At 45.6% G+C, this 14,392-nt stretch overlaps 1 protein-coding gene across 3 annotated transcripts in view; it reads left to right on the top strand.

The window, feature by feature from the left end:
• The window catches only part of Itk (IL2 inducible T cell kinase), a 63,324-nt gene that overhangs the window by 41,953 nt on the left and 6,979 nt on the right, over positions 1–14,392 (top strand). For all 3 annotated transcript variants that reach the window (XM_057774828.1, XM_057774826.1, XM_057774827.1), the window contains exons 9-15: positions 4,318–4,400; positions 5,698–5,828; positions 6,218–6,292; positions 8,501–8,672; positions 9,961–10,177; positions 11,684–11,748; positions 11,835–11,953. In XM_057774828.1, coding sequence (XP_057630811.1) covers positions 4,318–4,400; positions 5,698–5,828; positions 6,218–6,292; positions 8,501–8,672; positions 9,961–10,177; positions 11,684–11,748; positions 11,835–11,953 — 862 coding nt within the window. The remainder of the gene's footprint in view (positions 1–4,317; positions 4,401–5,697; positions 5,829–6,217; positions 6,293–8,500; positions 8,673–9,960; positions 10,178–11,683; positions 11,749–11,834; positions 11,954–14,392) is intronic.

Raw genomic sequence — 14,392 nt, 5'->3', positions numbered from 1 at the left:
CTAGAGAGAAGACCGATTCCTTGTGAGCAGGTATTTCATAACTATCTGCCTGTGGCTCTCACACTTTGGGTGACCCACACTATAGACAGGAGCCTAACCTAGGTTTACCTGTGCCTCCAAGATGCCATCCAAGATGCAGTGTTGACTGAATAATGGGTTTGTTTTGAGGAAAGAACCCCACACACCCAGAGAATGAAAGATACATGTCAGAGGCATTCTTAAAGCATTCTTGGGCATGACAAGACCAAAGAATTAGCCTGTCTTTGACAATAACATGCCTTTGCTTTGAGTTTACCTTCTATAAAGTCACCTTCAAATCCAGAAACACACACACACACAAAACATGTCTCAGATGAAGACAATGTAATGCATGCTTCCAGCAGATGCTGCGCCCCAGCATGTGGTAACAATGGGAACTAACAACCCTAACAGTCCATCCACATCCAGGAACTGTTCTGGGCTTGTTGCTCAAGTCTCCCAATAGCCTTGAAAAGGTCATTTTCCAGGTGAGGAAACTGACATGTATACTTTTCATAAGAAACATGTAGAATTACCAATACTACAAGCTGCTGTACCTAGGATTCCCTTTAAAGACCACCTGGCCCATCACCTTTGTATTAAAGGCTGATAAACCGGGGCCACAGTCAGAAAGCAAGTCAGTGGCATGGCCTCACTCAAGATACGCAGGGGCATATCTTTAAACAGACAGTCTAAGGAAGTACTTGACTTTCTATTTCCTTCTATCCCACTAGGGTCATACACAGGCTTCACCTCTTGAAATCATCTTTTCTATTGTCCCCGTTGTATTTTCCTAAGTGAAGCAATAAAAAGCCAACTGAGATCATGAGTGTGTTGAGAGGAAGTGAAGCCCCATCTGGCAACATTAATACCATTCAGTACCCCCTGCCACACTCGTGTGTGGCGGTGTGGCTGTGGCGACCTCTAGGCTCCTTGCAGGAAGTGTGGGGTCAGGCGTATGCTTTCCTCAGGACTCTTAGCTACTTCAGCTCAAGTGAGAGTCCGTGGGGCTTTCACCAGGTGCCACCTACAGCAGCCACAGTGGAGAAGGAGTGCTGGAGGGAAGCAGAGCCTGCCCCGCTCTGCAGACCTCACGTGACCTCACCTCTCCTTCCCCTAGTGTTTACAGAATGTGTCCTCTCCATAACAGCTGAGGACTGCTATAATCACAGCGCGTTTACAGAAAAACAGTCGTTCCTTTGAAAGAGTCACACCCACGCAAACAACCAGGCATTATTAATTAGATGAAAGAGATGTTTAGACTCTTCAGAGAGTCAGTGAGCTTCTGCTCTTTTGGTCTGTTTCTTTCTTTAGCGTGAATGACATAACCAGATAAAATCTGCCTCCTCTTGAGGTCTGCGTCTTCGCGTCTCAGGTTTAACCCGTCACATTCCAAGCAGCCGCAATCCGAAGCTGCACTGTTAGGCAAACGCTCAAAACTGAAGACAGTTTCTCCTGCCTCCCATGTGTGGATAAAACCACAAGCAACCTGTTAAGCAAAGTAACCCAGACATAAGGTCTCTGCTCTCAGCGGCCAGAAGCTGACTATCAGCTGATGAATGGAAAACACTCGTGGTCTGTCCCTACACTCGACTGTCACTCAGCCACAAGTAGGAGTGAAGTCTTTATACCTGTCACCACCTAGGTGGGCCTTGGAAACAGTGTAATAAATGAAAGGACCCACTCACAGAAAACCACATATGATTCCATTTACAAAAAAGTCTACAATAGGCAAATCTGTAGTCAGAATGCTTATTAGAATGCATATCAGCATTCTTTCTCTGCCTCTCCTTCCCTTTCCGTGTGTGTGTGTGTGTGTTCATGTGTTTGTGTGTTCATGCAAAAATTCTCCTTTGGGACTGAAGGATGGAGAGGCTTCTGTTATTCTACTTTCCCTGTTGTCTGTGTATATAAACCACAAGACTTCCATGCAAGGTTCCTGTCCAATTCTGACCTTCACTTGCGGCCCTCACGATGGCTAATTTAAGTAAGTCATAATAACCAAGAGCCGCAAATGTTTCTGACTGGTAGGAGAAGAGCTGAGAGTGCGATTCTTAAAACAGTTCCGGTTTTTCAGCTCCCATCAGGAACGTATGAACTGGCATGCCCATTTGCTCCTGCTGATTCCCTCAGTGCGAGCAAAATTGTCAGGTACTCCCCTCTCCACCCCTCTCCTGGCACTAGCCTCTCGCCCTTTCTCCTCCAGCCCTTCAGTGAAATAGCATTCTGGAAGGGGCCTGAGAAGTAAAGCTCTGCCCAGGGACTTAGCAAGCTTCAGGGATAGGTTTTGTCCCCCAGCAGGTGTAGAAGACGTTGGAGCATCATCGAGCAAGAAAAGGTCATGGCACCAAAGTTCCAACTCCAGCCCCATTGCGCACTAGCTGCAGACCCAGGGGAAAGCCACCTACTTCCTCTGTCACTCACTTTGTGGTCCTTGTCAAAGGGGAGAATGGAGTCCAGACTGGACTCAGGCGTTGTGGAGAGGGTTGGGAAATGCCTGATGAGTCCAGTGCCTGGTGAACGGTAAGAGAGAGGGCCTGTATCTGCCTATCTGTATAGGACTGTCGCGGCGTAAATGAACGGCAGACGGAAATTATAATAAAATATTCAGCTTTAATTAGGGAAAGACTCACAGAACTGAAGTTCCAGCGTAGAACAGGAAAGCAGAAGGGGTGGCTGGGAGCACGGCTGCAATCTTTATAAGTAAAAAATATCCTCGGGGGACCCCGCCCCCTGCTAGCAAGGTGATTGGCTGGGTCTCCCCTACATCTCCCCTTTTTGTCTAAATAAGATAGCGCCAAACCAAATACAACTATATACAATAGAAACAAATAATAAATATACTAAGCATTCTATTTCAAAGAATCTAAATATTGTAGAGAGTAACTACAATTATCTAATTTTCAACTCCGTCAAAGATCTGAGAAGGAAATTAATATTACCTAACAAACGAGAGATATCCAAAATGTGCAACAATTGACAGAGACAACTGACTACCTGGGCAATCACCCAAAGTCTCATTTGTAATGTTGAGTCAACCAACTTTGGCTAAGGCCTAACATAACTGACATACCATTATTAAAGGCAGGGAACTTTTTTAGAACTATCCTACCCTGTCTTGGCAAGATAAGACAATCCTGTTTTATCCACTTTTGGATATTCTATCTTTGTCAGTAGTTGAGGTATGGGCTTTTCTTAACCCAACGGCCAGTTCTGCCAAGAAGACAAGCTCCCAGTGGAGTGTCTTTGGTGCTCAACGTTCTCTTGGGAGTAGAGTGGTGTTGCCAGGAGTAATTGTGTCTCATTGGCACTGAATTTTAGGTTAGATTAAAGGCCATTTTTTTACAGTTCTTTGAAGAGGCTGAAGATCATACTATCTATATTGAATATAATCTCTATGTATCTAAAAAACCTGATTAACCTAAAAATAAATATGACAAACATATAATTTTTAATACTTATCTAATTTGAAGACTAAGAGAATAAACAACTGTGCAATATATGAAGACAATGATCTTCAACTGTAAACAATGTCATTACATATCAAATGTAAACAATGTTATTATATAAATAGTATCAGAGGTAGAAATGTACATTGTAATATGGTAGATGTATCAATACAATATAAATAGTATCAGAGGTACATTGTAATATGGTAGATGTATCAATACAATATAGACAAAGTTATAAGCATACTCTTATACAAAAATAGAGGTAGGAACACTCACATTTAATATTTAATATATCAATGTACAAGAAACAGTACCAATACAATTTTCTAAAAGCAATAATTCACAAATACCAATCATCCCATCAAACCAGTTAATACCCCCTTTTTTTTTAAATACCCCTAATACCATAAAATATGTGTCGCGGCGTAAATGAACGGCAGACGGAAATTATAATAAAATATTCAGCTTTAATTAGGGAAAGACTCACAGAACCGAAGTTCCAGCGTAGAACAGGAAAGCAGAAGGGGCCGCTGGGAGCAGGGCCGCAATCTTTATAAGTAAAAAAATATCCTCGGGGGACCCCGCCCCCTGCTAGCAAGGTGATTGGCTGGGTCTCCCCTACATAGGACTTCATATGAACGGTAAGAGAGAGGGCGTGTATCTGCCTATCTGTGTAAGACTTCACATGAACAACTGCCAAAAGTGTAATTGAGACGGTGGCTGCTACAGCTGAAGGTCTGCTCTGTGCTGCTCAGTGCTTCCTTCTTCCACAAGCAAGAAGATGGAGCTGGGTGCAGGAGGCTGGTTTTTGAGATCACTAAACTTTCACACTTTCTACCCAATCCAGGGTAAAGAAGGAGCGTTCCTGGTCCGAGACTCCAGGACACCCGGAACGTACACAGTCTCTGTGTTCACCAAGGCCATCATCAGGTATGGCACTCACTTGGCCCAGAAGAGGGACAGCTGCTTTTGTTTGACAACTTAGGCACAGCAAGCTCCACCCATGCATATACAGAGCTTACTAGCAGCAGTGTGGCTTCTGCCAGCACCCCTGTGAACATAAAGCCCAGAGTTCAAGGGCAGAACTGAAGAGATTTAATAAAAGACAGAGCTGGGTGGACACGGGATCCTCTTCTTGGCTATGGCCAGGCCCGATGGCAGAGCTCTGATGACATCAGATACTTGTCCCTGTATTTGGTGAGCATGTCAGTTAACATATAGAGTGAAAGAAAGGATTGTCATCTAGAAGAGGAAATAGACAAATGCCAATTCTTGGTCTACTAGTGAAACTACCTACTCGATTGAGAGTCGACAACCCTGTGTGCCAGAGGGATGTGTGTATGTGTGTGTGCGTGTGTGTGTGCGTGTGTATGTATGTGTGTGTGTGTGTTCTGTCTAGACTCCACATATGAAAAAAAGCACTCAGTGTTTGTCTTTCTAAGTCTGGATTATTTTGTTTAACATACTAATTTCCAGTTCCATCTATTCACATGTGAATATTTTAATTTCTTCTTTTTAAAAGCTAGATAAAATTTCAGTGTATATATGAACCACATTTTCTTTATCCACTCCTCTATTGTGGGGCATCTGTGCTGACTCTGTATCTTGACTATTTGTAAATAATGCAGCCATAGACATGCGTGGTCAAAAACCCCTATGCTATTCTGGCTCAGAGCTCTTCTGGTACACCCCCAAGAGTGGTGTGGCTGGAACACGTGGTAGTTCTCTCTTTAGTTTTGGAGAAACCTCAATACTAGTCTTGATAACAGCTGCACTAGTTCGTGTTCCCATTAGCAGGGTTCTCCCACACACACTCACATGCACACACGCATGCACGCACACACACACATGTAACTCATACCTCACCGGCATCTGCCATCAGTTTGCTTGATGCCAGCCATTCAGCCTGGGATGGGATGGAGGACCCCAGCATGGTTTCCATTTGTACTCATGGCACGGACAGAGCTGTTCCCATGTTCTATGGCTGTGGATGAAACATTACCAACACGTCTCAGCATCGTTGCCTCTTATATTCAGATGCAGCCTCAGTGTACTTAAAACATCAGCACCGCGACCAGCCTGCCAAGACTGATACACACACTTGAAATAGTGTGTGCCTGTCCTCCTGGCGAGAGCTGCCATCCCAGAACATTGAGCCTAAGTCAACCGATGTCTTTATGCATCCGCATTGCTTCTGGATGATGACTGTGTGTTCGTTTGTTTTAAGTGAGAACCCCTGTATAAAACATTATCATATCAAAGAAACAAATGACAACCCGAAGCGGTACTACGTGGCTGAGAAGTACGTGTTTGACTCCATCCCTCTCCTCATCAAGTATCACCAGTACAATGGAGGAGGTAAGTTCTAGGGGACAGAGCCAGAAGGGGACCCTCACAAGGAGACTAGGGAGGAAGTGACATAGTCCCCACCTGGTTCTTCGTGCTGCACAAGCTGGCCATAAAGAGTAACTCGAGATGCAAATAAAAACATAAGCAGAAGCAAACAAGCCAAGTTCCAAATCCCAAGATCTCCCTTGCCTACCAGCAGGAACGTCTGCTCTGCAGATCCCCCAGGTCACTATCTGCCATATGGTTAAGAATCCTCTCACTGGGCTGTGTGAAAATCATGGTGGAATTTTGGAATTGAAAGTAGCTGTTTCACATATCATTCTATTCCTGGTGATTTAACCTAAACAGTTGCTATGGCAAAGCCCTAACCACAGCCTTTGGCTTTTCTGTCAACCTAGGTTTGGTCACTCGACTCCGGTATCCAGTGTGCTCCTGGAGGCAGAAAGCCCCAGTGACAGCAGGCCTAAGATACGGTAAGCAGCTAAAGTGCCCATACCCAAATGTCTAGGACAAATTCTAAGAAGATTTGCCATTAGCCTAACTGTTCTCCAGGATTTAGATGACTTGGAGCAATGGTAGAATAATGATCGTATGCAATTGTATAAGAAATGTGTGTATGTATACACATCTAAGAAGACCAAATCAATGTCCTTTGGCTTTAAAGAACAGTTCATTAATGAAGCATTTATTGAACACCTACTATATACAGAATACTCTACTAAATGCTATTGGAAAATCTCAGAAAACAAACCTCTAGCATTGTGTTTTCTACTACAGTGCTAGAGGTTTGTTTTCTGAGATTTTGGAACCTTTTGGAACCTCTGTTATAATCTAACTTATTGGCTTTGGGTCTTCTGCAGGAGCTATGAGCTCTCAGCATTTAGAGGTCTTCACATAATATAATGTTAAGATGTGAGATCTGGGCCTTTAACTCAGTGACAGAGCACTTGTCTAGCATGAGTCCGGCCCTGAGTTCAATCCCCAGCACCAGGAAAAAAAAATGTTTGCTTAATGCCTTTAGGTAGAGCCTGTACCCCGAGGGCCATGGGTCCGACTATGATGTCTTTCCTCCAAAATGCCTTCCCTCCTTGTTGATCTCCCTAGAACCTAAAGGCAGTTTAGTTCACATCCCTTGGTCCAAAATGTGCTGTTTGAAGAGAGGAGCTAATCTAATCTTTATTTTGTATCCTTTGGTGCTTCTCAAACTTCAGTGGGCATCAAAATCTTTCCAAACATATATCAAAAATGCTGGTGCCGGGGCACACCCTGCTCTTACCAAAACACTCCCCGAGAGTGTGGCCTTAGGGTCTACCTTACTAACAAGTGGCTGGTAATTCTGACCCAGGTGAACAGGGAAATACTTGGAGAAACACTGCCGTGACTCTTAATACCCAGCCCGCAGCATGTGTGGCAGACGGGGGTCTATACCTCGACTTGATAGGCACATGGCTGTTTCTGGGCCATGCGTCAGGAAAGCAAAATGTATTGTTAGCCTCCTTCTGAAAGGAAAGCTACTCTGGTGTTGTTGACTTCTAAAGTGTCCTGCCGGATGAGATCGCAGAGATTATTTGGTCAGCCCGCTTATTTTATCAGCAGGAAAATCGAGGCCTAGGTCTTTTTACTTGTTTATTAAACACTTATGAGGAGCCTGTCCTGGGGCTGAAGACAGGGCTGGGAAGGTAACAGTGCTTACTGTTCCTCCACAAGAGCCAGGTGCATTTCCTGGCACCCACATCTGGAGGCTCACAGCGACATACGACTCCACTCCAGGAGATCCACTACCCTTTTCCTGGCCTCTGCTGGACCCTGCATTCATGGGCCTTATACTCACACAGACATACACACGTACACATAAGGGAAAACCAAAAAGAAATCTTTACGGAGAAAAAAGGACCTGCTAGAAAGAGCTCACTTTGTGAAGTCCCCTTTGAAGCCACCTCTTTCAGCTCCACTCCAACCAAATCCTAGCAGAGTGCTGTGAGCACAGAGGGACTCGCAGTGAATCAATGAACAATGAGAAATGCAAATGAAATTCCCTCTGCAAAAATGGCAATAAAAATTTATAGGCATGGTATTTGTAAGCCTCTATGTGCTCTGGAGACTGAGGCAGTAGGATTACAAGTTTGAGGCCAGTCTAGGCTAGATGGTGAGTTTCTGGACAGTCTGAGCTACATAATAAGACCCAGTAATACTCTTGTCTGAAGAGAAAAATATATATATACTTAAAAAAAATAAAATAGCCGGGCGGTGGTGGCGCACGCCTTTAATCCCAGCACTCGGGAGGCAGAGGCAGGCGGATCTCTGTGAGTTCGAGACCAGCCTGGTCTACAAGAGCTAGTTCCAGGACAGGCTCCAAAACCACAGAGAAACCCTGTCTCGAAAAACCAAAAAAAAAAAAAAAAAGAAAAAAGAAAAAAAAAAGAAAATAAAACAGCGGTTGGGATCTTATAATGATCCTTTTATTTACATTCTTTACCATACTTTACATCATCTTCCTTTTCCTTCATGCTCCCCACTCCCACATTATGGCAGTTTCTAAAACATCTTTCGGGTTACAGTAATTACCTGTAACAGTCTAAGCCATTTTTTGAGGTATGGTAGCCATAGGCTAGCTAGGACTGTATATATTTCTGAAAGTCATATATCAATGCCCACTCCCTCCCTCTCTTTCTCTTTTCCAGGGAAGTGGGTGATCCACCCCTCAGAGCTCACTTTTGTGCAGGAGATTGGCAGTGGTCAATTTGGGCTGGTGCACCTTGGCTACTGGCTCAACAAGGACAAGGTGGCCATCAAGACCATTCAGGAAGGGGCAATGTCAGAAGAGGACTTTATCGAAGAGGCTGAAGTCATGATGTGAGTGAAAGCAGGGGTGTGCAGGTATCCTGTGTGGGAGGCTTTGGGCTGTGTTCACAAAACTCCACTCCAATGTATGTCGGGCCCCAGTGGTAGAATCCTACTGCATAGGAAACAAGAGAGAAAGAGAGAGAGAGAGAGAGAGAGAGAGAGAGAGAGAGAGAGAGAGAGAGAGAGAGAGAGAGAGAGAGAGAGAGGAGAACCTCATTAGGACTCAGTTGGTGACGTGCTTGCTACATAACCCCCAAGACCTAAGTTCAATCTACAGAAATAGCTAGGCATGGTGACTTGTACTTGGAGTCCCAATGCTGGAGAGACGGGCAGATCCCAGGCTTGCTGGCCAGCCTAGCCTACTTGGCTAGTTCTGAGTCAGTGAGATCCTTTTTCACAAAAAGAAAAGATGGAGGCTGGAGAGAGGACTCAGTGGTTAAGAGCACTTGTAGCTCACAACCATCTGTACAGTTCTAAGAGATCAGCATGACATATACATGGTACACATACATACTGCTGCTATAAAAGAAAACAAGGCCCTCTAAATTAACATGAGCAAAGCTCATAGGAGCTCACAGTGACTGTGGCAGCAAGCACAGGACCTGCATGGGTCTGCACCACATCCTCTGTATGTATGCTGTGGCTTCCACTTGAGTGTTTTTATGGTATTCCTGGGTGTGTGAACCAATGGCCTCCGATTCTTGCTTAGGCCCTTTCCTTCCTGTTTGTGTCTTGTCTAACTTTAATCTTAGTTTTTGATTGTTGTATTATATTTTAATGTTACCCCCTAGTAAAAGACAGAAAGGGAGTGGACCCTGATGGGAGGGTAGGTACAAAAGAATATGGGGGATTAGAGAGAAGAAAAACTGTAATCAGGATATATTGTGAGAAAAAAATCTATTTTCAAAAGAAGAAAAAAATTATAAAGTAAAGATTGACAGTGTCACAAGAACACCCATGCTTGACCCTTGGCCTACACACACACATACATACATACAGCACACGCACACATACATGGGAAGGGGGTACACTTGAGCATGTTCTAGAGGACCTGCTCTGTGGTCTGGATCTTTATTCTCCTCTCCTACCCATCTCTCCTCAGGCACACACTGGTGTCTGTCCATCTTCATTCATACTACCTGACTCCCTGTCTTCAGCCCTTGGCTTCATGACCATCTTTGGTTTGAGTTTGGAGTTTGTTTCTGTTCTCAGAACCGTGAGCTGGGTGCCATAATACGTTCAGCACTTTTGGACGACTGAATCCTGGTCATCACATCTCTTGCCTTTTTTCTTCCAGGAAACTTTCTCATCCCAAACTGGTCCAGCTTTATGGGGTGTGCCTGGAACAAGCCCCCATCTGCCTGGTGTTCGAGTTCATGGAACATGGCTGCCTGTCAGATTACCTGCGAAGTCAGAGGGGCCTTTTTGCAGCAGAGACCCTGCTGGGCATGTGCCTGGATGTGTGTGAGGGCATGGCCTACCTGGAAACGGAGTGCTTCATCCACAGAGACCTGGTATGAGCGCGTGCACGGAGCCAACACCTGCAAGGACAGACAAAGGAACATCTTCCCCTGAAATGTAGCACACCAAGACAGAGAGAGCGTTCCTAAGTAACATGCCCCATGTGGCTGTCCTTCCTCTCAGCTTCAGGAGGTTCCTAGTAGGGAAGTGTTTCCCGAGTGCTCAGATATGAACTGCACCTCAGCCCTTCTTCTAACATACACTCAGTGTTTCAGCTCACATTCTTCCAAAGCGGAACTTCCAACCAGTCCTTATTAGCTTCCCCGTGCCTCAGTTTCCCCCTGGAAAAATGAAGGAAATGAGCAAAAACAGTTTTACTTCGTAAAACATACTATTTATATTTGTTAATTTACAAAGTAATGGGTCCACTTATGCCTTTCATCTGAGTGTGTCATATGATTTGATCGTATTCAGCACCCCCGTGCCATCTTTTGTCCCTGGGTTTCACTGGCTACCCTTCTCCTTCACGAATAGTTCCGTTCCTACCTGCACATTTTATTTATTTCTTCATCTAGACCCCTTGTATGAGATTATAAAAACAGCAACAACACATGCTATTTGAACTTAAGGGTAGCTATCACTCTTAACGTGGTGATCCCCAGTTCCGTCCCACTTTCCAGCAACTAAAATCATCCATCCTCCTTATGGCTGAATAAGACCCCTTCCCCCGTGTCTGTACACACCACCTTTTCTTTACCCCTTCTCTCACTGATGGGCACTTGGGACTAAGCACAGTTTCTCCACTGAAATTGTATTAGATAACCTGAGAGCCAGCCTGGGAGCCTCTGATGGTGGGGGGTCATGAATGTGACTCTCCAGGTGAATATGGAGACACTTTTAAGTGTCTCCCAGGGCTCTTCCAAGACTACCCTCTGGGATGATGCCAGTGGCCCATTGGCCGCTCCTCCCCTATTTAGGGCAATTGTAAGAGGATTAGCTTCTGAACACTTTGGTGCTGATCACTTGGGAGGCACTGCAGTCAGTCATGTCAGCATCGCCTTCCGCATCAGGCTGCATTCCAGTGAACAGCTGGCTGGACAACACTGGATTTCTCTAATAATTGGGAATGAAGATAAATTCCTCATCCTGGCAAAGGGGCTTGCACATTCAGCTAACTGGCTGGATTTCCTGCTAGCTCAGCAGCGTTCTGCTGATGCTTGACGTCTGCATGGCTCTGCAGTGCCTTTGTTTTGTTTTGTTTTGTTTTGTTTTGGTTTGGTTTGGTTTGGTTTGGTTTGGTTTGGTTTTGGTTTTTCGAGACAGGGTTTCTCTGTAGCTTTGGTGCCTGTCCCGGAACTAGCTCTTGTAGACCAGACTGGCCTCGAACTCCAGAGATCCGCCTGCCTCTGCCTCCCGAGTGCTGGGATTAAAGGCGTGCGCCACCACTCTGCAGTGCCTTTGTACAGCAACACAGCAAACACTAACAATGGGAAACTCTTCTGCTACTAGCTGTCCACCCACTGCTTCATCTCTCTTTTGCCTACCTGTCTCTCCTCTAGGCCGCCAGAAACTGTTTGGTGGGAGAAAACCAAGTCATCAAGGTGTCCGACTTTGGGATGACGAGGTAACACAGGGACGTGGTGTCAGCAGACTCTCAGGAGTGACACTCAGCCCTGGAGTGGTTCTGACGTCATCCCTGCCTCTTCCCAGGTTCGTCCTTGATGATCAATATACCAGCTCCACGGGCACCAAATTCCCGGTGAAGTGGGCATCTCCAGAAGTGTTCTTCTTAAGTCGCTATAGCAGCAAGTCGGATGTGTGGTCATTTGGTGAGTGTCCTCCTCAGCCTACCTCTGTGCGATCTGGATCTGTGAACCAGCTGTTTCTTTCTCAAAGGCAAACAATTCTACTTTGTTCTGGGCCCCGAACAGAGAAAGAACCTACTGAGGGCCTGTGTGAGATCAGCCTGGAATGTTTGAACGGGTGGTAATTATTGCATTTGTTTCTAGAGAGCTTTGAAACAGCTAAGAAATTAAAGATCACAGTGGAGAAAAAGTGTCCCGTGGTAGCCTCTGTGAGCTGCGAGGCTGGAGTAGTCTCAAGATTAGGATATGAAGCCTGTGAAAGTAGGACCATGCTGTGTCAGCATCGTCCTTGATGCTAGGATCCCACACTTGATCCTAGTAAGCATCTGTTACTCTACAGTGGTCTGCTGAGCATTCGATCCCAGGGCTACTCAAGGTGCTGAGGAGCAGGAGGACAGAGGGCAGAAGAGGCTTCTGTCTTCTTGAAGCGAAACTTTTGAGGAGACAGGCAGCTATCACACAAGCTAGCAGGTAGAAGATCCAGTCACGATTGGATCGGCTAGTGCTAGGAATCAAATAAAACAGCAATGGTATAGAGAGTATTTAGGCTGGAGGAAGGATCTGTTTGTAACTAACTAGCATGGTCTGGAAAGGCCTTTCTAGGAGGTGATTCTTGAACAAATGTCTCCATTCAAATATTCATGGCACTGTGTTCCTGACAAGAACCGGAATGTGTAAAAACCTCGGCTACGTCCAGAGAGCAGGAGTTACTAAGTTAGTAACTGTTCTAAAGGCCTTGGGTGGGTGGATGGATGGATGGATGAATGGACGGATGGATGATATGATGTGGGAAAGGTTAAGTGACTTGCTGGATTTGATGTCTGCCTAAGTCATAATTTCTGCATGTAACAGTGTGCATGAAAATGCAGCAAATAACCTCTGTGGTATGATAATGTAAAGAGGGAACTTTGGAGAGAAACAGCTCCAGGTTGACCTTGCCATTCTGTAGGAAAGGTTTACTACGGCACAAACCTCGGTGGTACAAGTGAAGGAGATGCTGTCCAGTCAGATATCTCAGGATAAGAATCAATGATAGGAATTTCTTCACACTGTAGAATGCCCATTCCCAAGAGCCCAGAACTTGTTAATTATGAATCTTTCTGATATTTTCCTTAATCCAACCCCATCTCCATGCTTGGCCGTACTCTGTTAGCTGGTAGACTGAACCCCGGGGAAGATTGTTCTGGCATCATCCTTGCACAACTGTCCACAAGTGTGGAGAACAGCAAAGGACAGTGTGTGTCCATCTCTCCATGGCTAATGGAACTGCTGACACTGCCAAGGCAGGGCCTCCCAAAGATGCTTAGAATGCCAGCCATACCTGCACCTCCACCTGCAGACTCAGAATGGAGCCTGTGATGTCATAGCACCTAAGCCAGAGGATGTTCTGCTGTTCTCCAGAAGATTAGTTTAAAATGCCTCCCTTCCTGAAGGGAATCCAGGCATGAGGTTGATAGGTGAAGATCAGAAACAGGTAGCAGCACCCGAGCATGGTGGCACAGGCCTTTAGTCCCAGCTCCCTAGAGACAGGGGCATCTTTGAGTTCAAGGCCAGCCTCGTCTGCACAGTGAGTTCCAGGACAGCCAGGGTGACACAGAAAGGAGGAAGGAAAAGAGGGAGGGAGGAAAGAAAGGAGGGAGGGAGGGGAAAGGGAATACAGAGGGAGGGAGAGGGAAGGAAGAAAAAAGAAAGAGGGGAAAGAATTTGGCAGCAGCATGCGCAAACTACTGCAGCAACCTTGCAACCAGAGAGCCTCCTGCCTGCCTCAGCCCAATGGGCTTTGTCATAGATAAAGTCTCTGCTTTTTATCCCAGTTGACTTCTTGAAGTCTATAGCCTGCATGAACCATGTCTCATCCATGTTAGGAAGGCTTATAATAAAGCAGTCACCCCGAGCTGTGTTCCAGCACAACAGCTCGCTTTCAGAAGACACCCCACTAGCAATCCTGGCCTCGTGGAGCAGGGAAGTAGAGTCTGAATTTTCAGGTTCTCGGGCACCTCAGAGGAGCCTGCAGGATAGTGACCCTGGGAGGAGGGTTGTAGGACGGGGTTCAGAAGTCTGCCATTTGAAGAAGTTTAGGAGCTGATTCTTATTTGGGTGCTTGGCGATCAGACTTGGGGACACTCCATCCCACAGTCCTCTGGACTTAGCGTCTTGCAGAGCTCTGGTTAGGACATCATCAGTAACCTCCCTTCCTCCTGGGAGGCCGTGATCTATCAGTACATGTTAAAGACAAAGCTGGGGCAGCTTCCTGTGAGTGTCAGATGTGGGGAGACTTACCACTAGAAGGTATGTTCTCCTCACTCTCTACAGTACAAGTTAAGATTCCACAGATGAAATGCCTGATACCAAAAACACCTTCGACTTTAGATTCCGGGATATTTGCATATCTGTGTGTGCATT

Source organism: Chionomys nivalis, chromosome 7, assembly GCF_950005125.1.
Source record: "Chionomys nivalis chromosome 7, mChiNiv1.1, whole genome shotgun sequence".
Classification (NCBI taxonomy): domain Eukaryota; kingdom Metazoa; phylum Chordata; class Mammalia; order Rodentia; family Cricetidae; genus Chionomys; species Chionomys nivalis.
This window is presented reverse-complemented; position numbering and strand designations above follow the sequence as displayed.